Below are 22,671 nucleotides of genomic sequence, written 5' to 3' on the forward strand. Positions count from 1 at the left end.
AACGGACAAGACCCATTACTCTCATTTTCTTCCCTATCTACAACAAAAAGCTTAGGAGTTGGCCAGCACCAGAACAACAATCCCAATCCCGAAGAAGGCCATTGACTCCATACAGATATATATCTTGAAATAATATAAAATAAAATTAAAATTTTTTTAGATTGAGATAATTCCTTAACATGATATCAAAACTTGTTTATTAAATGATCACGAAGTTTAAATTTTACTATTCTCTAGCACAAGATAGTGTGGTTTATGCAAACTTCAAGCTTAGACAATTTTAACTTGAATGAATATTTTAAAGAATATATTAATCATATGTTTGAAATTTATCTAATAACTTAAAATTTTGAAATTAAAATGATTATTGGATAAGAATAAACCCATCATCTCTCTTTTTGCAAGGGAGTTTACATCACAAACTTTAGCACAACCTTTTTGATCCAAGAACTGATTCTAACAATTAACGAAACACATTGGATCGATCATGGAGTAGTTTAAAGAGGCAAGATTGCTTGAAATTTCACAAGGAATTAAGCATGTGGAACAGACAACATTTTCAGTTAAGGAATGCAGCCGCAATTCGGCTAGGACAGTTTGTAGTTAAGGTATAACAGTAGATACTAAATCCACCATGGAAAGGGTGGCAATGCATCAAAATATAGGAATTGTGTCATGTGGAGTTGAGATTCCGAGAAAGGACGAGGACGAAGCATGGGATAAATGGAGAGAGTAAACTAGCTTGAATTGAAAGAAAACAAGAATCGTTTGATAATTAAGAAAAACACAATTGAAAAGGGAAAAGTGCAAGTCTTGGGGCCGGTGGCAAGCCAGGACCGCCTTTTGCTTTTTCTCCTCCTCTTTTTGTTCTTATATCAAAACGCCAACCAGCTCCCTCATTTTCCCTCTCCATCCATCTTGTGATCTTTGCTCTCAAGCTAGCTACCTACCTCCCTTCTCTTGCATGCCTTGGGTGCTTCTTCTGCAAGGTCACATCTCTAGCTCTCTCTCTCCCCCTCCCTCCCTCCTTCCCATATGTGTCTTGATCATGCATAATACTATAAACTACATGCATGATCATGACATCTAAATGATCCTCAACTTTTGTTTGATCAATGTTTTAATCAAAATTAGATTACAAGACTAACTTCTGTGTTTTACATTTGATTTTGTGCAGAGACTTGCTGTACAGTTGCTGATTATATTGCTACTCTCCAATAAGGGCTGGTCTCATTTTTTGAGAAGGAGGCTAGATATCTTTTTTGAGTTTCGTATATAGATATTTCTTGATCAAGATCAGAAGAAGTCTCAAAGGAATTAATTAAAGAGATGGCTCCTGTTTCATTGCCTCCTGGCTTTCGTTTCCACCCTACCGACGAAGAACTCGTTGCTTACTACCTCAGAAGAAAGATCAATGCACATAAGATTGAATTAGAGATCATCCCTGAAGTTGATCTCTACAAGTGTGAGCCATGGGATTTACCAGGTATGATAATATCTCAGCCCCCGATCGAGTCCATTGATCATCACTCCTTTCCTTGTGCATAAAGAAAGAAAGAAAATTCTCTAGTGCCTTGTTAGCTTGCTTGCATGATCCGTATTACACGAACCAAATCAAGATTGAGTGAGCAAAGGGATAAAGAATATTTGAGAGAAAAGCAAAATATACACAGTGTTTTTATCCCTTTCTTGCATGATAGCTTTGGAACATATAACTAGTTTATATATCAATTACAATTAAAAAATTTTATTCAGGTTAGTTTAGGTTAATATATCAATCATCCTTGGCTATTAATTAGACATGCAGCTCTTTACTGGTTTTTGATTGCTTCAAGCCCTAATATCTGCTACTAGGGTAGACCACATGATGACAGCAATACTCTAGTTTAATTTGCGGGCTTTCTTGAACTTTACCCTCATGTTGGATAAAAAAAAACAAAAACCCTATAATTATTTGGAGAATTTGAGAAACAAATTTGTTGATGTTTCTTCCATCAAAATATATTGGATTTTTTTATGAAAAAAGAAGAAGAAGGTGAATGCAAGAAGCTAAGCTAGCCACAATGCATGCCTTTTCCAAAGGAGAGACAGAGAATGAGTTCAAATAGTCTTTAGGGATTCTTGTTCTTCTTCTTGTCCAACAATTATGTTTTTAAATCCATTTACTTGCATTGATCATGCTTTATTGGTCAAAAATCTTAAACTTTATAATAACATAAGATATATACTACAATATAACAAGAATATTTCTAGCAATAATTAAAGGAAGTGATGTGTACTTGGGACGACAAGACATATGGTCCCTCCATCTTTAGGGTTCCTGTTGTGAACATGAAGTTGTATCAATTTACAAAATGATTTCCAAGTCAAAAAGCTCTCGAGGAAAGGAACAGATTGCATTGTCAACAAAAGTGTCATGCAATGCTTTATTTGCATTCCTTCAATGGAATACGTTCTCGTCTTTGTTTCATCTGTGGATTGAAGTCATTGTTTTTTCTACCTTTTTCTTTTTAATGCTTCCATCTAGATGCCTCTATGAACAGAAAAATAAATAACAAAACATATTTATATATTATATTAAAATGCTTAATCACTGAAACATATTGCAGGAAAATCATTGTTGCCAAGCAAAGATCTAGAGTGGTACTTCTTTAGTCCTCGAGACCGCAAGTATCCGAATGGATCAAGGACTAATCGAGCAACAAAAGCTGGATATTGGAAGGCCACTGGCAAGGATAGAAAAGTGATCTCCCAAATGCGGGCTGTTGGCATGAAGAAAACCCTAGTTTACTACAGAGGAAGAGCTCCCCATGGTGCTAGAACAGGTTGGGTTATGCATGAATATCGCCTTGATGAGCGAGAATGCGAAATTAATACTGGCTTGCAGGTGCACCTCATTTTCTCATCACCCTTATATATCTTTATCTTCACACACACACATTTATATAGATGTTTTTTGGTGATAATTAAATGCATGAGTTTGTGATATGATTTGATTATAATTAAGCTTTTCCTGGGTGAATTAACCTATGCAGGATGCATATGCACTATGTCGTGTGTCAAAAAGGACTGCAAATATCCCAAAGATTGGAGAGCATTATGATTCTACGACAAATCAAATGCCTTGTGAACATTCTTCTAGCATTGAACAATATTCTGAAAATCATGGAAGATGTGAAGAATATGAGAGTACAAATTATACTATGCATAGAAATGTAGATTCTTGCTCAACCAGCTACCGTGCCATCGGATCCCCTCTCAACATCGGTGAATCAAGAAATGGGAAATGGATACAGTCCATGGATGGATCATTTGGCATGTCAGCTCCACAATTTCCAAACTATTCAACAGTTCCTTACCCACCATCAAAGGTAAAAAATATTATCTATTGTGATTATGATAGTCATAATCTAGCAAAACCTTTAAATTTGCGGTAGATAGACCGTCGCGAAAAAAAAGAAGATGATTAAAATGATCTGCAAAAATTAAATCTTTGATAGTATAAATAGAAATTAAATTTTTCTTAAATTCATTGGTTTTGACAGGTTGATATAGCGCTAGAGTGTGCAAGGTTGCAGCATAGGTTCACATTGCCTCCATTGGAAGTGGAGGATTTCCCTCAGTTTGGATTTACTGACATGAAAATGATGCATCAACCTTCCATGCCAGAAAGCACAAGCACTCATCAAACAGACATTTTGCAAGAAATTCTTTCGGTAGCTCATGCATCTCAAGAATTGATAAACCAATCTAGTTTTCAAGATACTTGGGGTGGAAACTATGCCACTGCTGATCATGATTTCACTTTCATGGCTGGGAAGGATGTCCAGCATAATGTGTACAGTGACATGACGATGAACTCTACAAGATGGGCTGAGAAACCATGGGTTGACCCTAGTACAAGCAGCATGTCTATAGAGATGAGTGACCTAGATGAAACGTTCAAGGCAGAGAGGATGGTAGAGAACCTGAGATGGGTTGGAATGTCAAATGACGAGCTAGAGAAGGTATGCAGCTTTTGATCTTTGCATAAATTAACCTATCAGCTTCTTCACTCCTAGTTGAAGAAATATATATGAGTACTGATCAATCCTTCTCCTTCCTCTTTGTACAGAGTTTCACGGAGGAAACCAAGATTGTTCCAATAGAAAATATTTCAAATTTCAGGAGTAGAGAAGAGCATGGAGTTCTGGGTATTTTTTTTTTCTTATCTTCGTGTCTTAATTCAGTCACCTCCCTTATTATTTGTTTTTATTTTTCTTTCATAATGAGAAAATCGATTAATTTGCAGGAGAAAATGGACACACTGGCGACTGCATGAGATTCAATGACAGTGAGGACTTTTCACTTGGATTCATCAATGATGAGCCTAATGATGATAACTTCATAGAGGAGAGCAATATTGTGGATGATCTGGCTAGTTCACCAAGCTTTGAAGTTGTGGAGGATATCAAAGTTAATCATGGACTTTTCGTCTCGACTCGCCAAGAAACCGAGACATTCTTCCACCAACTAGTCCCATCACAGACTGTTAAAATCTACCTGAATCCGGCAGCGGTGGCCGCCAACTTTTCCATAGAGAAAGTAGAAAATACACAAAGGTACGACACAAAACCATCCAAGACTACTGCAAAGGAAAGCTTCACCGGAAGCAAATCATCAGCGCAGTATCCTTGGAGGTGCTTAGCAAGCAATGTTGTTTGTATGATTGTCATTCTCTTGATGCATTGTTTTTACTTGGGAGAAAATGTGGAAAATGGGAAATCAACGGCTAACTTCATGGGAAGTGGAAGTGGAAGTGTAGAAGAGGTAGGTTTTTGCCCTAGCAAAAACATCAAGCCCATGAAGAAGCTTGCAGGAAAACTAATCATCAAGAGGGATGACAATGAGAAGGAAAAAGATTTGCTGGTTACCATAAGAGGTGGTGAAGGGAGTAAACTTGGTTTGTTTCTGAAGAAGCTAGGGCTGTTTCTAACCATTTCTTTTGCTCTTTGTACCATGTTGGCTAACCACGCCATGGCCTCTTGACTTGATTCTTGATTTTATTAATTTACCATCTAACTAGCTATAGTTGTTGGGTTGGGAAGGCATAAAATTTTGCCATCTCTAACGTTGGAGTCTAATGTATTCTAATAGATAAATATACCTTTGTATTCTATACTCAAACTTATAGTAATTGAATAATTGTAATTGAATTAGATTAATAAAACTTTCATAGTCTTTTGGTGTCAAGTTTGATTCTAATACATGTTCACTTTTTTTGTTATATACTTATAGTTTTTAGTTGTATAATTCAAAGTATGTTTATAAAGTATGTTTATAAATGTAATTATGGTTGTATTTTAAAATACTTTAAAAAATATATCAAAATAATATATATTTTTTTATTTTTTAAATATTATTATATCAGAATGATTTAAAAACATTAAAAAATATTAATTTCATGTAAAAAAAAAAACACTTTTGATACATAAAAACAAACAAGGTCTTAATATCTCATTAATGTTTCAAGATTAAAAAAAAAAAAATGATAGAAATAAAGACTTCAATATATTTTTATCTTTTCAATTTCTGCACTGATCAAACACAAATATCATTATCTTTTAAAGACCAGTGTCGCATCTCATTGTAAAAAAACACAAGCAACAGGGCAAAATGAAACGACGAAAATCAGCCTATCACATATTAAGTTAATGACAATATGTCATTGCATTTATCAGAATGCAAAGCCCTAGATTCCTACACGGAACTGTTGGTTTGGTGTGATAGAAATGAAGCTTGTGCAGGAGCATGGCTAGAAGGTGGATCAAAAACTTGAAAATTGACAGAACATGGTTTAGGGTTCTAATTCACATATCCTCCTGGATTCCTGTTCCAAGATAAGTAGGATGGATCGCCAATGGGCCTGCACAAAGCATACAAATCATCTCAAAAGCTAAAGATGAATATTTCCATCAAAGCACAGGAAGATTTACTGTTTGTCTGCAGGAGAAAAACGAGCAATTAAAAAGATTTTTGAACCGTTCTCACCTTGGCCTTAACACATATACAAGTATGAAGCACACTGCGAAGAACAAGCACAAGCCACCAACAAAGAGATACGCACCGCCCAAGAAATTATCTTTTCCACCTAAACAACTCGTGGTTGAAAGAACCAGCTTCTTTTTGCCTCCAAAACTGTAAATATTATAATTATTCTGAATGATAACCGTAACTGTAGTGTTAGCAGGAAGGTCCCTTTCTATCTTTCCATATAGTTTTCTGAACGTTGGCAGTGCTGCAGTGCGCATCCATACAATTAGATCTACTTGTTCACTCAACTATTTCATGAAAAAAACCAGCAACTAGATAGATTTAGAAGGGGGAGAAGGCAAAGAACTACTTGCGGAACAAAAAAGAGGAGGAAAATCAAGTATATTTAATGAATAAACAAACTATATGACAAAAAATAAACAAGCAGGAAGAAGAGGGAGATACTAACAGGTATGCTTGAATTGAGTTTTCCACCCCCAATCAAGCTTCCACTCTGGAAATTTTTAGGATAAACATCAGAACCAAATTTATTCTCCTGGTCACTTTTCCAAGCGATGTTCTTTTTGCTGACATCTAAAACCTCGTTTTTGACTGAAAACCTGTAGGTGTCATTGAACAAACTCCAAGCAACAAGGCCACAGGGAACAATCGGTTGTCCATTCGAAGTGACTGCTTCTGGTTTGCAGGTATCTGTGGCACTTTCACTGGCCTTGCCTCGCAACTGTGCATCACTTCGGCTTTTTACATATCTGTAAACAGTTTTTTCACATTTCAAATAGCAGAAGCATGTCAAACGATATCAGAACTCAAGTACAAGGTGGTAACAGCCTAAGCAGTACATTAATCTCACAGGTGAAGAGCACATTCAACCACAATGCGGTTTCCACAATTGATGAAAATTTATCAGTAACTTGCGAGGGAAAAGTTCATATCATAGCAAAGTAAGGAAACCCAAAATGATTCAAAATCTCTTAAGTGAAACTTTAATTCAAATTCACATATTGTGCATATTAACAAAAATGGAAATGGTAATATGGGTGCAGACCAACAGATCAATCCAGACTCTCAAATGAGAATGAACAAATAGCTAGAATGGTACAACAAATTATTTATAAGTACACCATCACTTGCAATGCAGCCTACATAACAAAAGTTGAATTGTCAACTCCAAATTTGACCTTAGTAATGATTTTTCCACTTCCCTTTCCATGCTGACAAATGTGAATCTGGATTCTGGGATTTGTCTAAAGAAAATTTTCCAAGAAGATTTGCATAGTTGCAAGTTTCTAGGACCAAATTGAGGAGTGAAAACCATCTAATTTTATACAGAATGGGGAATGAAAAATCAAGCAGCTAAAAATATCACCAAAGAGTTCTGTATTACTAGCAGACCATATCATCAACTGAGCTAAATTCAAATTCCACAACCCGTAAAAAGCGTATGTGTAATTTGCAAGGAAAGGAAATGCATGAATAATTTGTAAATTCCATGCGCAAGCTCAGGAACAGACAAGAAATTATGGAGAAAGCATACACCTGACAACATCAGTTACCTTTTTGTATTTTATTATGTTTTCTAAGTTGAGCAACAATTGAAACACTTTTGCTCTTTCAAACTCTCAATTCCATCATCTGATGTGACAATCCACACATTTAACAGCTTTGTCTCTATTTTTTTTCCATTCCTCTGATAAGTCAAACCTCCATAGTAGCACAGAAGGTAAGAATGGGAGAAATTGAAGACCACAGAAGGTAGTTGTTAAACGCCTTGGTGATCTCAAGAATAACAACACGCTTACCATATAGCCATGATTAGATGGATAAGTATAATCATGATGAAGTCCCTCTTTTCAAGGTGTCATAAGCCTGTACCACTTTTGAAGGTCTTACAGGTCAAAGCAACCTTAGAAGAGAAGCTTTCATACTAAAAAATAACTCAAAATAAGTGTACTTAGCAGGTGTAACATCAGATTTTCTGAGAACAGCAACTTGCATGGAGGAAAATGACATTTATAAATCTAATCCCTTAATGAAAATGAAAAGTAATTACCCTGTGAAGAAACATAAAAGGCACACAACCATAAATATAAATCTTCTACTTACCGGCGATGGTTTTGGTGATAGTTATCAAGCTCGTAATAGATGAAAACAGGACTTTTCATATGCTTTGGAACCTGAAAAGGTCTTTAGTTAAGGCATCTTGAAAAAAAATGAAACACAGCTTGGATTGAAAGAAGGAAGATGGAAATAAAAGAGAGAATCCAAATTTCTTTAAGAACATCAAGTAAGGAAATTGGACTAACATTGAAGGTCCTAGTGCACGTCTTGTTTGTTTCGCTGGTTTGTATGTAATGTAGGCTGTTATTTCTATAAGCAAGAGGAATGCAATCTGTGTCATATCGTTCCACAATTTCCACCAACTAGATGTTGCGAGATGGGGAACAAACAGAGCTTCATGTTAGTGCCATCTAATAAACAAGACAATTAGCAACGAAATCAAACAAGATTAAATTAGACATACATGTTCTGATGCGAACAAGGAAGCAAGGCCTATAGGGATAAACACAACTCCAATAACAATGAATGATGAAATTACCTGAAAACAATCAAGAATAAAGGTGCGAGTAGTTAAAAAACAAAGAACAGTAATAAACTAAAGCAGCAGAAGACAACAGTAAAATATTCTAGGCCATACCCATCCTGGTGTTAGAATAGGTTTCCACGCAGAAAGCTCTTGCTGTGAGAATCTAGAATCTGCATCCACCAAGAACAAACAAAAATCGGTCCAAAGATTTTTACTCAGGATCACAGGCCATGATTTGATTTTGCAAAATCAAGCACCCACACGGAAATTGAAACAGCAGCAATTCAACAGGTGTAGGCATCAGATGCGTCGGATAAAAATGCAATGCAGGTAAATATACATGTAAAGAACTAACATTTTATTAAAAAACATTTATTGTTTACCAAAAAATAAACTAATCCACAGATTTCCAATAAAAAACACAATCACAACCTCTATAATTCGATAAGAACCCAACAAAAGCAATCACCTTTACAAAAACAAACAAAAACCCATTTCAAGAAAATTAAAAAGATCAAGACTTTCCCAATTACCAACAAGATTTAACATAAAGGGTAGTGATAATTCAAATCAAATCAATAAAAAAACCAAAACAGTCATAAATTGGAACAGATTGGATTTCAAAGATAGAAGAAAAGAAAGATCGGTTTTCATACATTTGGGTTTATTGCTCTTGGTAGAAACAGCAGCAGAAGAATCATCCTTGCCTCCACCACCAACGCTTGTTGCTCCTTTCATATTTTTTTTTTGTTTTTTATTCTCACATCAAACCAAGCCTCAATATAAAAATAAAATATCAGTTAATTTTGATGGTCAAAAAAGAAAGCAAAAGGACATCTATTTATCTTCTTTTTTTTCCAATTAAGGTGATTAATGGTTTTTTAATTTTACCTTTTTGAGGTTATTTTATCTGTCTCTTTGCTTTTTATTGGTAAGAAAATAAATAAAAATAGAAAAAAAAAATTCAGCCTAAAAAAACAGAGACATATATTCAGGAATGAGATGATTGAAGTTTCGTGGCATGAGTAGAACAACGGTTGGATGATTTTTTGGATTGACAGAATGTTCATACATGAGGATAGTTTGGAAGAAACAAAGCCAAAAGGAGACTTAGATTCAAAGCCATTGAGACTAAGAGTACATCCATAGATGTCTTCCTGCAATTTATTGATCAGGGATTGCAAATGTTCTTATTGAATTATAATACGTATTTTTTTTTACCAAATTGAAAAAATATACCTAAATTAAATGCACAAAAACTTGTACAAAAAACTTTTAAGGGTTAACTTAAAATTAAAAAAAAAAAAAACAAAACAAATGTTATTTAATACAAAAAAAAAAAAACCTCAAATTGAAATCATACCCGTAATTTTATTTTTTTAAAGAATAAATCATATTCATGTTGTTGAGAGAAAAAACTAACTTGTTTTCAGTTTTTTAAACATTTATTTGCCGGTACTTTTCGAAACCCCAAAAATCCCAAAACCCCAAAACCATCTCCATCAGTATACCAGTCACTTCACCAAATCTCTCAACACTGAGAGAGAAAACCCAAAATGGCATCGCCACCGCAGCCACCGCCGATGACAAACGCGTTTGCATTAACACCACACAAAGTCTCAGTTTGTTTACTTCTTCAAACCTACGCATTACCTGCTCAAACAACACCACCGTTCCCTTTCTCCTCCGTCTCTCAACACAACCGTCTTGGGCTCTACTTATTAGCCCTCACAAAAGTTAGTACTGTTGCGAAAGTCATTTTTTTTAGAGAGGCTTAAGGCAGCGTTTGGTTCGCTTATTATTGGAAGTCCAATTTTGATTAACAATTGCTTTTTAATTGTATTGGATTTGAATTTAGAGATGTAATGAATAATGGGTTCCATTTAGAATTTTGAATATCTCGTTTTTGATGGAAAAATATGTGTTCTTGTTGTATTTTAAATTCTGGAAAGAACCAGACATGTCCTTAAGTGATTAAGCTTTTTAATTGTGGATTTCTTTTTATAAAATTTGAATCTTTTGATGATTTTGAGTAATGGGTTCTGTTTAGAAACTTTAATTTCTCCTTTTTTAAAGGAAAATAAAGGATTATTTTGTATTTTCAGTTTTTAAGCGAGCCAAACATGGCCTTAAGTGCAAAAGCATAAAATTTTGATTTTTTGATAAAATGTGTGGATTTGATGTTGCAGTCTTATGATGATATATTGGAGCCAAAGCTAGAGGAGTTGTTGAATCAATTGAAGGAAATCAGTGGGTCATTGGGGCATTGGTTGATTGATCATTTGACAAGCAGGTTATCATCTTTATCAGCGCCAGATGATTTATATAGCTTCTTTACTGAAATGAGAGGTTAGTTTTTGGTCCTTTTTAATACCCTTTTGCTTAATTCTTTTTGTTGGGTTTTATGTGTTTGTGTTAAGTTAGTTGGAAGTTTTCGTGTTGTGGTGTCAGGGATACTTGGAGGATTGGATTTAGCTGTTATGGAAGATAATCAAGTTATTTTGGACCCAAATAGCAATCTGGGATTATTTCTCCGTCGTTGCATTCTCACACTTAATCTCTTATCGTTTGAGGTATTGCTGTATTCTTGCTCGTGGTCATAACTGTTCATTTGTTTAGTGTTCCATCATGCTTGATATGTCATTGTTTTCCTCTAAATGAAATGGAGAAGGCAGAAAGGCGGAAACTTGATTTTGAATAAGAAGTGAAATTGAATGATTTGATGCTTTCTTTTTATTGTTTGCATGACTAGGTGTTTATGATTAAAAAATGTAATGCAGGGTTTGTGCCATCTTTTGACAAATATTGGGAGTTATTGTAAAGAAGCCATGTCAAGCTGCATGCCATATGAGACACGGCTTTTAGACGAGTCCAGTAATGATTTGGAGACATTATCAGAATATGAGAACATGGACTTGGAGAATTTCATGTTCGGAAAAGTTAATGAAGAAATTGAAGCAAGGAAACAGGCCAGTGAAAGAGTTCCTTTTCACCTTCACGGACCTAAAGCACTTTCTGGATTGGTTGAAGGTATGATAATTATCTGTTATCTGCATGTGCTGGCATGCACACTTGAAGATTGAGCACTTTTCACGAAATATTATGATGGTTTTTTCTCCTCCTTTAACATCTGGCTATGGCAAAGTCATGAGCAGTTTAACCCAACAGATCTTTTTGTTACTTAAATTTTGTGGTGTTCCACAAAAATTCACTTAGTGATTTGTGAATTTATAATGCATGCAAACACTGTGGATCTAAAACTATGTCCAAATTTCTGAGTATTTCTCAGTTTATTAATGTGATGAAGATATTACCATCAGATTTTGAGAATGATAAATCAAAACTTGCAGATATAGAGGTTGTTGCAGATCCAAGTTCCAAACATGGTGACAAATGTGGAGAAACTAGTGCATATGTACATCCTCCAGGAAATGAATTGAGAGATGTTGATCCCTATGGGGAGATATTCCTAAGAACAAACTGGCAGGTACAAGGTTACTTAATGGAGCAAGCAGATGCAATTGAAAAGTAAGCGTCACAACCAACTGCTATTAATATACTGTTTCTTCACTGTTTAAATTGCAGTTTAGTTTGAAACTGATAAATTAATATCCTGTTTTTTTTCTGGTTGCAGGCATGACAGTTCTTTCTCTTTAAATTCTTTTGAGCTTGTTTTAAGGCAGATTACAAAATTGGCACCTGAGCTACATCGTGTAAGTTAGCATGTTTATTTATATTGGTGAGCCTATTATATATATATATATATATATATATATATATATATATATATTCATTTGTTTTGTAATCATTTTTTATGGATGTGCTTGATCCAGGTTCACTTCTTACGATATTTGAACAGCCTGTATCATGATGATTATTTTGCCGCTCTGGATAATCTTCATCGCTACTTTGATTATAGGTAACAAAAAGATTCAGCTGACGATATAACTCCCAAGTGCCAGAATTTAAATGTTCATTGGAACTTATATAATTTATCTGTTTTTAATCGAGGTCTCCGCTTGGAAATTCCAGTAGCATCCTGGTGTCTGCAAAAAGTTCCATTTGTTAATCAGTAGCCCCCCTTTTTTTCTCCTCATGTTTTCACACTAGTTAAATATAGAGTCAAAATGCTCATATCCTCATCTGGAGAACTTGTGGGTACTGGAATCTCTGTTTTTGTATCTTTCCCATTTAATCTATTGCCACAACTTGCTCTATGTTAATGCTTGAATATTTAAATTTCTTATTTTAGAGGGAAGTAACTTCTTGCAGCTAGCAATTTCATGGAGTCTCGCCAGAAAAACTCAGGATCTTCTATTGATTTTTCAAATCCATAGTTTTGATTTTCTTTGAGAGTTAATACTTTGATGTGGGCTCCAGAGGGGTCCTCTCATACTTGGACCCCAAGTAGAACTTGATTGCCCCAAGTCAATTGTACCTGGACAGCCAATACGCCATCTCTGTTTTGTTTGGATGATGATACTTAGAGAGTTAATATTATGGATTTTTGATAGGTTTGGGGGCCTTACAAGGCCGATCTCCTGATACATGTTATGCCTTGTGATAGATGGGAGAAGCAAAGTTATCTATTAACTAGGGATATGTAGAACGTGATATTACTTAAGTGTACACTCGGTTTCTCTAAGTGGGGTGAAGGTTTTGTTCTTACTGCATTTGGCGGGATTTGGGAGGAGGAAGCATTGTTAAATTCTCTGTAGATGTTTTATGTTTGTATTTGTTTGGTGATAGCCACCGGAGTAATGTTGAGGATTTTCAAGGATCTCTATTTTAGCAAGGCAAGTTTTGTTGGATGGGGTCACTTTCTTCACTTCCTTTTGGTGCAGTGAGTTGTGGGCCTTTCCAGGTGTTTTTTCTCAAACATGTTCTAATGAGCAGAGAATCAATTTGCCTTAATTTGAATGGAAATGAATGACTAATGGTAAACAAAATGTTGGAGTCAATACCTTCAATGCCTGATTCTAGTTCTTTTTAGTAACACAATAAAACCCAACATTTAATCAGATTTCTCTCATTCTTTTTTATTTTTCCTTTTCCTCAAAGGTTATTCTTTAGGCTGGACTGATTGGTCATTGCTGTTGCTTATGAAAACCAAAATATGTTGAAGAAAATTCAATTTTGTGTAGGCCAAGGGCCAGTTATCAAACTTCATTTCACCTTGACAAGCACCACTTGGAATAGATGGTATCTTTGAATTAGTTATATAATTCACACCATCTGTAATCTTTTTCCTATCTCAAATGAACTTATTTTATACTTTGAGTAAGAAAGTGGCCTTATTTTACCAATGTTGTCACCAAAGTGCAGGGGCCGAGGGATTTGATTCAGCTCCATCTTCTTCTGGGTCCAATAGCTCTGGAAGATATGAGATTGGTCTGATATATTTGGGGATGATGCATTTACACTTTGGGCATCCTAAGCAAGCTTTGCAAGTAAGCATGAGAAAAATCTCTCTTAAGAAAAACTAGTAATTGTTGTACTAGTTTTGCCTAATTCTTACTGACTGAAAACTTAACAAGTTGCATCTCTGCAAGCTCGCCAAAAGTTTTTGGTTCAGAACTTGATTTTGAGCTAAAGCTTCAACTATGCTAGCTTCCCAAATCTCAGGGAATTCTTGGGTGGTCAGGGATACTTGAGCTTGTTTCATTTGAGTCCAATTAGGGGCATGTGAAATGTTCTACTTTTCATGTTTGTGATTGTTTCCATTCAGTAATTGTTTTGCTTGTACTTTCAGGTTTTAACTGAAGCAGTTCGTTTTTCTCAACAGGTAATCTCTTTATTTAGTGTTTTTTCACACTTCTCAAATCATGATTTCTTATATTCATGCACATGTATGTACTTTTCTGAAAGCTATTTCTGCATTTTGAGGATTTTTTTTTTTTTGTGGTTCTTTGGACAGGCATCTAGTTGGGGTGATGCTTGAGCTTGAATTGAATGATTTATTTAAGCTACCAAAATTTGAAATGCTTACCTGAATTTTAAAATGCATTCCAACAATGATTGCCTATCATCCTCTGCACTAATTTGCATAGAAAAATATAGAAACTTGAGAAGATATTAACGTGCTCTTGGGTCTGTGTATTTTCAAACCCTACTACCTCAGCCTTCTTAATATTCCTGGATCTCTAAGATAGGGTATAGGGAGTGTTTTGAGTATTTTACCAAACTGCTTTTTGAAAAATAAAAATAAAGAAATGACTCCCTTCCATTTTCAAAACAAAGCCACAAATCAGCCTTCCATATCATGTATTTAAACAAGCACTGTGGACATAACAAATCATATCAAAATGGTTTTCCAACTCGATAGGCTCAATCTCAGTGCTGTCTCTTAGTCTCTTGGTTAAACATAACACATAAATTTGAGATATGGAATGAATTTTTGTTGTTATAGTTCTTTTTGTTGCAACACGATTTTAGAGGCTTTGCCAGACACTGTAGTGCTGTATCAATTCTTAATTCTAATTATTGTTTGTATGATGATGGCTGATTATTGTTGCAGCAAAGTAATGAGAGTTGTCTTGCGTACACTTTAGCAGCTATATGCAATGTATTGTCTGAATTTGGTTGCTCAAGCTCGGCAGGAGTACTTGGAACTTCTTTCTCACCTATAACCAGCATGGACACTTCATTGTCTGTTGGGCAACAATTGTTTGTTCTCTTGAGGGAGTCTCTGAAGAGAGCAGAAAGTTTAAAGTTGAAACGACTGGTTGCTTCTAATCATCTTGCTCTGGCCAAATTTGATTTACTGGTGAGACTGGGAATCACTAGAGTTTCATCTTAGCAGCCCATTACTATAATTTTCTTTTCTTGAAGAGTACTGTAGTATATTACGAATGTGTTTAGGCCAGTGTTCTTGTGATAGTTTATTGTTTGTTAAATATGTAGTTTATTGTTCAATATGAAACAGTGGGTCAGTTCTAGAATCTTCTGTTTCTTTACCTGTCTCTTCCTACCTTTATCAGTGAGTTAAAAACCCGATAAGAGGAGAAAGTGGGCTCACAAATTCTACACAAACATTTATTACCAAACCTATGTTGTTTCCAGTAGTTTGTTACTATGTTGTGCAAATAAGAAATATTTCAGTGAACAAGGTGGCTGCTGTTCGCTTGCTTTTGAGTGAGTAGACATGCAAACTAGCATAAAAAACACAGAAAAGAAGCACATATGAAGTTCCTTTTAAATACTGTTTTTGCAATACACTTGCTTGGGACTTACACTGGAGAGTGGGTCAGTCTAGTGCTGATGCATTTGGCTTGTTTTAGAGATTTAAAGGTTGTTTCAATGTTGTGTTTAAACCTATGAGTTGCTAGTCTTATTGTGAAAAGAATGTTTGCATTTTTTTGTGGTAATATTCTGCTCCCAAAACCAAGCAGTATAATGTCTTTGGGGATCCAATTTGTTCTGGTTCTGTGGAAACAATTCATGGGGATGGCTATATCGTGGACACTGTTAGTTTGTTCCCAAAGTTTGAAGTCACAAATAATATGCAGAAAGAGTGACGAAGTTCTTGTTGGGCTATTAAGTATTAAATTACATGTTGGTAGAGGTAGTAGGCACAGAATTTTGCCAGAGATAAATAAATGTCTCTGAGAATCCAATTTGTTCTTGTTCTGTTGAAATATTACCACACAATGCTACCAAATGCTGGTTTGGTTCAAATTTTGAACTTAGACATGTTCTGTTGAATATGTTCTGGTTTTGTTTATTGGCTAAATTGCCAGACCCTTGAACTATTGGTCAAAGTACCATTAGTCCCTGAACCAAAAATTTCATGCTAGTAATCCCTGTAATTGTTTGATTCAATGTAGTCTGCCATTAGTGAAAATTAGGTTTTCTTTCAAATTATTACTGGTTTTATCAAATTCTATTTCAATTTTATTAAAAGAAATATGAAAATATATATTAGGATATTTTTTTAATGAGGTCATGTGACCTTTACATGCCAAATCCATTATAATTTGGATGGAAACCAAATTTTCATTAACACATACTAAATTGAATCAAATGATTAGTTCAGGGACTACCAGTGCAAACTTTTCACTCCAGGGACTGATGTACTTTGACCAAAAGCTCAGAGGGGTCTTGTACAATTAGGCATGTTTATTTGAATGCATAGAATATTTTAGTTAAAAGTTGATTCAGCAGTTGGAGACTTGTGTAAAAGTTCTTTGACCTTTATACTGTCACAAGCTACTTATTTCAGTTATATTTTGATTTGCAGCATGTGCAAAGACCTCTGCTGTCATTTGGTCCCAAAGCTTCCATGAAGCTGAGAACATTTCCAATCAATGTTTGCAAGGTATTTGATGCCTTTGGTGATTCTATTTACAGTTTTTCTAAATCTTGTAACATGCAGAATTAGTATTTTATGCAAACCCTTTCCGTTTCCTATTTCCTTGTTGCAGGAATTAAGATTATGTTCTCATTTGATTAGCGAATTTGGCTCTGAAAGCTCCACAATGACAACTGATGGTGTTTTTAGTACAACATGGCTCAACAATCTTCCAAAGTCAATGGATTCACCATTGTTGCCCCAGGAGAATGGACATCGAAACAATTGTGATGCACACCGATTCTTTACGCAACTCAGCTCAGTTCCCAAATCTGTTTTGCAATTATTAGGTTCTTCATACATAATGCGCTCCACTGCTTGGGAGATGTATGGCAGGTGAATTAATGAGGACCCTTCAATATTACTTGTCACCTTTTTGTACATGACCTTTACCTTTTGGTAAAATTTGCCTGCTTATTTCCTTTGAAAAAGACCTTGAACGTGTGATGCATGAACTTGTCTGCCGTTTCTTTCTAATTTATAGATCTGGATATGATACAGATATTAAGGGTACTTTCTTTGTCTGTGCATAAGTGTTATGTGTACATGCATGTCTTCATATGTGTGCGTATGTTGGATAGTTTGGGACTTCTTCATTCCATTATCATAGCATTCACATTTTATTCAACCCATGTGTTACCTGACCTGCATAGCTCTTCTGATGTCTTGAGCAGCATAGAGTAGTCCACTTTTGATTGGGTGGAGGTGAAGCTTCCAATGAAATATCCTCAGTCTATTTTTCATATGATTGCCCTTTTGGTTGATGTTGACATTTTTAAATCTTCTTCTCTCTTTTTCTATTTTTCCAGGGATTTATTTTCTTAATTTATTTAGACTTTGAAGCTAGGACTCTGGAAGCAGAACTATATTCATGTTGTTTATAACTTATTTTTTCTGCTTTTTAAGTTTTTCTTTCGATGCTCTGTTGCCTTGTAACTTAAAGAAGATTATAATTAGACATTAAAAGAATGTGACAGTAGAAACTGAGAGATGAAATTTACTAGTCTAGATTTCCATTCCTAGTCACACTTGCAATATGCTCTTTTGAGCACTCCTTTCAAAGATTTAACAATAGCTCTCTCTTAATAAGGGCAGCTTCACTATGTTCTTGTTTAGTGCAATCTTACATGCTTGTATTACTTTTGTTGGTTTGTTTGAGAATTATTGGACTCTTAATTGGATGTCTTATATTGTGAAAAGCATTTTTTTCTCTTATTGCTTCTAACTGTCTTGTTTGATTGCTCATTTTCTTTTTCCTTTTTTAAAGTGCTCCTCTTGCTCGAATAAATTCGCTGGTTTATGCCACTTGCTTTGCTGATGCTTCAAGGTAAACTTTAGCTGAAGTATCAGAAGATTTGTTCGTGTGTTGCTATTATTCACTATTCCTTTCTTATTCTTGTATTGTGTTGGTTGTTTTAAGTTCATCTGATGCAGCTTCAGTACATGCAAAGCTCATCCAACATTTAGCAGTATTTCGAGGATACAAAGGTCAGATTGAATGCTTGAACATCTTCCTATTAGCTTCACAGTATGTTCTTAATGCATTTCTGAAACACCATGGGGTTCTTTTATAAACTTTTAGATTTCAATACATGAACCTGTCACTATTCAGAAGCAGTTGAAAGTTTTTGAAATTATTTTATATTTGGCAATTGAATCAAATTCCCAAATTTGTATTTTGCCACCAGGCTGCTTTTTGCTTCTGGCTTGGGAGAAGGGGTTGTAAAGAGCTGACAAGTTGCAGTCTCTTTGTAAACATTCTCCCTCTGACAGCGTAGCAAAATCTTCCTTCAAAAAGGAAATAATGAGTGTAAATAGACACATTTCATTTTAGTTTGTATTGGTAAATTTGCATAAACTTGTAGTTTTGAAAGAAAAAAAAGGTTATACAGCGGAGAAAGTCTTTTTCTTCTCCATAACTCAGCATTTTGTTACATGCTCTTACACGTTCACATTCAAACTCATATGTTAACTATTCAAAAACATATATGCTTGTGCTCAAAATTGTATGTTTACCATTCTTCCTTTACCCATTGTTTTACTTATTTTGTTTTTCTTTCTCTCTACCACCAGAGGCCTTTGCTGCTCTTAAAGTAGCTGAAGAGAAGTTCTTAACTGTCTCAAAATCTGTAATTTTGCTGCTAAAACTGCAGCTACTCCATGAGTGTGCTTTGCATCGGTGAGGCTACTGACCATAGTATTTATACATCTCTTTGATGTATATTAAAATGTTTTGAATTCGAACTTCCTCTTCAACTAAGGTAAAATTACTTTGGTATTCAGAGGAAATCTGAAGCTAGCACAACAAGTATGTGATGAACTTGGAGTTCTAGCATCATCTGTCAGTGGTGTGGACAAAGATCTGAAGACTGAAGCAAGCCTTCGCCATGCTCGCACATTGCTTGCAGCAAATCAATTCAGCCAGGTATACATATTTTGACATTTAAATGTCTTCTACTTGATTTACTTAAATTTTAATGAAATAACATTGAGGGTTAGTGTTTCATGTTGATGGAAATGAGTAATAGTGTTCTTTACCCTGCATGGATTCTTTAGAAGCTAATTCCTGGAAGGAGCAGGATGGCATAATTTACTACATTTCATGAATTGCTAATTTACTGCAAATTTAATGTTGAACACACGCACACATGTATGTTTGTATGATTATTAGAGCTTAATAAGAATCATGTGCAAACTCTGTGGGTGCTCAGCTTCCCAGAGAATTAGATTTGCATGCTTTATTGTAAAAGCCAACTGCTGGAGAGGGAGAGAGAGCATTCGGAAGCTAGGTCTAGGTAAAGTGACCACCTAATGTCCCAGTTTTATTCAAAGTTTCTGAATCCACAAAGAAATAGGGTTCGTAATCCACAAGAATTGAGAAAGAAGAGGCAAATCTGCCTCTCACATCCATACACTGCTTTCAAATACAACGCACAAGTGCACTTTTATAGGCACTCAAAAGCCTGGAAGAGTACCAACTAAAATAGGAAGTATAATATTTTAAAATAACAACTCTTAATTATTGCAAATATCACTATAAGAAAACTTCCTAAATTACAAAAATACTACAGAACTAATAAATTACAAATATCTTGAAAGTTGATCTTCTTGTACCTTGTCAGCTATTGGTGTTGGTAAGTGACAGCAATGGTGACAATCATGAAGGTTATGGTGTTGATGCATATGTGATAGTTGTGATGACAAAGAAGGGTGGTGGTGTTATTGATGCTAGAGTTGGTGATGATGGTCAGGGGTGATGGTATTGGTTGTGGGGTGGCAATGGTAATAGTATTGGTGATGATAGGAATGAGTGGTGGTGGCATTAATATTGATAGCTAACCAAATTTTAGAAACTTTGCGAAGTGGAGACTCCTGCTTCATTACAGAAACCAATAGCTAAATGAGAACAGTATCTGATTAAACTCGTAACTGAACATGGAAATGCCTACTAATAACAGCACCAATTGAACAAAATTTAGAAGTCCCCGGGATATCTTTTTCATTTGTACCCTGTAGAGTGCTAGAGCCTAGAAAACTAAACCAATCCCAATAATCAGTCCACCATAGCCATGTGTGCATGCTGGAGTCTATTGGTTTCTGGGTTAAGAGTTGTATTAATGGACAGTCCTGTAAAAGCTGAATCAAATGAAGTTTTATGGTGGTAGAGCTGGTACAGAAAGTAGAAAATGAGGCTGTAAACTAAACAACAAGCACGAGGCAACAACCAAAAGATTATTCCCTTTTTGCAAGTCCGTACTGCATCTTCCCTTCCTGGATGTCTCACTATTCATTCCCCAAACTGTTTAATTGTTTTTCCATGGCTTTAGGTTCAGTAATATTCCTTTCCTTTCTGATATGTCAGTCTTTTGCAGGCTGCCGCTGTTGCACATTCTCTCTTTTGCATGTGTTACAAATTCAATATGCAGGTTCAGAATGCCACTGTTCTTCTTTTGCTGGCAGAAATTCACAAGGTACAATGACAGATTTGATAAGTGTTGATAGATTTAGCTTCCTTTGAAGTGACCTATCTTGTTATTTCAAGATGTTGGAAAACTTTTGTACGATGCTATTGTTAAACTTGGTTTTCTATTCCTCTCCTAAATGATTAGGGGAAAAGGGGAAAAATACAGCCCATTAGCTTGCCCGAAGATGAAATGGAAATATTAGACAGAGGACTTGCACATGGTGACCTCTGATTACCCTGAAGGGCCATTGAATTTCTTGACACTAACTTGGTCAATCTTGCAGTGTTTTCTTTATCTCCTCTGACATTGATGCATTTTGATATATTTTATCATTTGAATGTATGTCTGTAGGTATACTTCTGATGAGCAGGTAAACTCATTGTATCCGTTAAAGCACTATTATGTGGTTAGTTTGCATAATAAATCTGGATGGATGAATTTAGCCCTTATAGGGGCTATCTGTCATGTGGTAGTGTAGTGAATTCTCTTTGGAATATTTATATGTCCAGGTGCAGAAATGATATAAAAGTTCTTTTACGTGTCATCAGAAATCAGGCAATGCTGTTTTAGGTCTTCCTTATGCATTGGCAAGCCTCTCATTTTGCCAGTCATTTAATTTGGATCTACTCAAGGCATCAGCCACTCTTACCTTGGCTGAGTTGTGGCTCTCATTAGGATCAAATCATGCAAAGAGGGCTCTGACCCTTATACATGGGGCTCTACCCATGATTCTTGGTCATGGAGGGTTGGAACTCCAAGCGAGGGCTCAGATCACTGAAGCAAAATGCTATTTATCTGATCCAAGCTACTCAGGTTCCACTCTCTCATCTCCATTTCTTTTTCCCTAGGGGAAGGGGGCCTCATTGTTGGGTTAAACATTTTTTTTTTCAAAAAATTCCAAAATAACTTTATTTTTTGTTGAATTTTCTCAGTTTTTGAAGATTCTGAGGTTGTGTTAGATCTTTTGAGGCAAGCTTCTGATGAGCTTCAAGTGTTGGAGGTTTGTAGATGTCTGAATATAAGTATTTGAATATCATGCATTCGGTTGTCAAATATAGGAGTTTCTTTTGTCCAAATTCTGAAAAAGATTACATGTTCTTTTCTTCGGCAATCAAAGATTAGTTCTTTAGTTCCATATTATTTCAGTATTTGCAATATTACATATCACCTATTCTACAACTTCTCTAAACAGGGGATTCTTAGTTGGAGCGTTTTTCTGCTCAGACTTCGTTTTCCTTTTCTACTTGTAAAATTTAACATTTTCACACGTTTATTAACCTAAATTTTCCAGAACATAGCAAAAACGCGGCTGTTTCTTTAGGGTTTCATTATTATAATTGATGGTGCTGCTTTTGTTGGACAGTATCATGAGTTGGCTGCGGAAGCTTTCTATTTGATGGCCCATGTATTTGACAAACTTGGGCAACTTGAGAGGAGAGAAGAAGCTGCAGCTTCATTCAAGGAACACATGATGGCTCTAGAGAATCCTCAGGATGAGGATGATCCTTTACTGAACATGTTGTGAAGAAAATTACAGCTGTATTTCATGCAAGTTAGAATCCTGATTATTTTAACAACAGTAGCTTTTACTTTCTATGTTTTCCACCATGTAACATTTCTTTGTTGAGAACTTGTGATGCGTATATGAGAATTAAGATGTGTTACGTGTACCTTGATTCATAATTTGTGTCCATCAAGAGGGTGTATTATTCCTGAGCTTACACATTATAGAAGTGTGC

The 22,671-nt window shown here is 35.4% G+C and overlaps 3 protein-coding genes across 6 annotated transcripts; 2 read left to right on the forward strand and 1 right to left on the reverse strand.

The window, feature by feature from the left end:
- Positions 1 to 890: 890 nt before the first annotated feature.
- On the forward strand, positions 891 to 5,232 carry LOC118030345 (NAC domain-containing protein 54). The gene is made up of 7 exons (XM_035034407.2): positions 891 to 989; positions 1,178 to 1,486; positions 2,610 to 2,887; positions 3,036 to 3,371; positions 3,546 to 4,007; positions 4,115 to 4,193; positions 4,292 to 5,232. The coding sequence occupies exons 2-7, from the start codon at positions 1,330 to 1,332 to the stop codon at positions 5,026 to 5,028; spliced, it is 2,049 nt and encodes a 682-aa protein (XP_034890298.1). The 5' UTR covers positions 891 to 989; positions 1,178 to 1,329; the 3' UTR covers positions 5,029 to 5,232.
- Positions 5,233 to 5,591: 359 nt separating this feature from the next.
- LOC118030346 (ALA-interacting subunit 5) lies at positions 5,592 to 9,478 on the reverse strand. 2 transcript variants are annotated; one of them, XM_035034408.2, is made up of 8 exons: positions 9,274 to 9,470; positions 8,729 to 8,787; positions 8,555 to 8,629; positions 8,337 to 8,453; positions 8,137 to 8,207; positions 6,482 to 6,782; positions 6,031 to 6,320; positions 5,592 to 5,905 (listed from the first exon to the last, which is right to left on the reverse strand). In XM_035034408.2, the coding sequence occupies exons 1-8, from the start codon at positions 9,353 to 9,355 to the stop codon at positions 5,845 to 5,847; spliced, it is 1,056 nt and encodes a 351-aa protein (XP_034890299.1). In that variant the 5' UTR covers positions 9,356 to 9,470; the 3' UTR covers positions 5,592 to 5,844. The 2 variants fall into 2 exon arrangements, with proteins under 2 accessions (XP_034890299.1, XP_034890300.1); XM_035034409.2 differs by lacking the exon at positions 5,592 to 5,905 and having other exon boundaries at positions 6,102 to 6,277; positions 9,274 to 9,478.
- A 520-nt stretch (positions 9,479 to 9,998) lies between these two features.
- Positions 9,999 to 22,602, forward strand: LOC118030347 (anaphase-promoting complex subunit 5). 3 transcript variants are annotated; one of them, XM_035034410.2, is made up of 20 exons: positions 10,000 to 10,353; positions 10,807 to 10,966; positions 11,069 to 11,190; positions 11,398 to 11,647; positions 11,968 to 12,145; positions 12,252 to 12,330; positions 12,451 to 12,536; positions 13,938 to 14,067; positions 14,370 to 14,402; positions 15,135 to 15,383; positions 16,857 to 16,934; positions 17,041 to 17,303; positions 18,235 to 18,294; positions 18,388 to 18,455; positions 19,041 to 19,146; positions 19,251 to 19,392; positions 20,840 to 20,938; positions 21,481 to 21,745; positions 21,865 to 21,932; positions 22,296 to 22,602. In XM_035034410.2, exons 1-20 carry the CDS (start codon positions 10,174 to 10,176, stop codon positions 22,455 to 22,457), a joined length of 2,778 nt encoding a protein of 925 aa, XP_034890301.1. In that variant the 5' UTR covers positions 10,000 to 10,173; the 3' UTR covers positions 22,458 to 22,602. The 3 variants fall into 3 exon arrangements, with proteins under 3 accessions (XP_073264643.1, XP_034890301.1, XP_034890302.1); XM_073408542.1 differs by lacking the exons at positions 21,865 to 21,932; positions 22,296 to 22,602 and having other exon boundaries at positions 9,999 to 10,353; positions 21,077 to 21,624; XM_035034411.2 differs by lacking the exons at positions 21,481 to 21,745; positions 21,865 to 21,932.
- The last annotated feature ends 69 nt before the right edge of the window (positions 22,603 to 22,671 follow it).

This window comes from Populus alba, chromosome 4 (genome assembly GCF_005239225.2).
Source record: "Populus alba chromosome 4, ASM523922v2, whole genome shotgun sequence".
In the NCBI taxonomy this organism is placed as follows: domain Eukaryota; kingdom Viridiplantae; phylum Streptophyta; class Magnoliopsida; order Malpighiales; family Salicaceae; genus Populus; species Populus alba.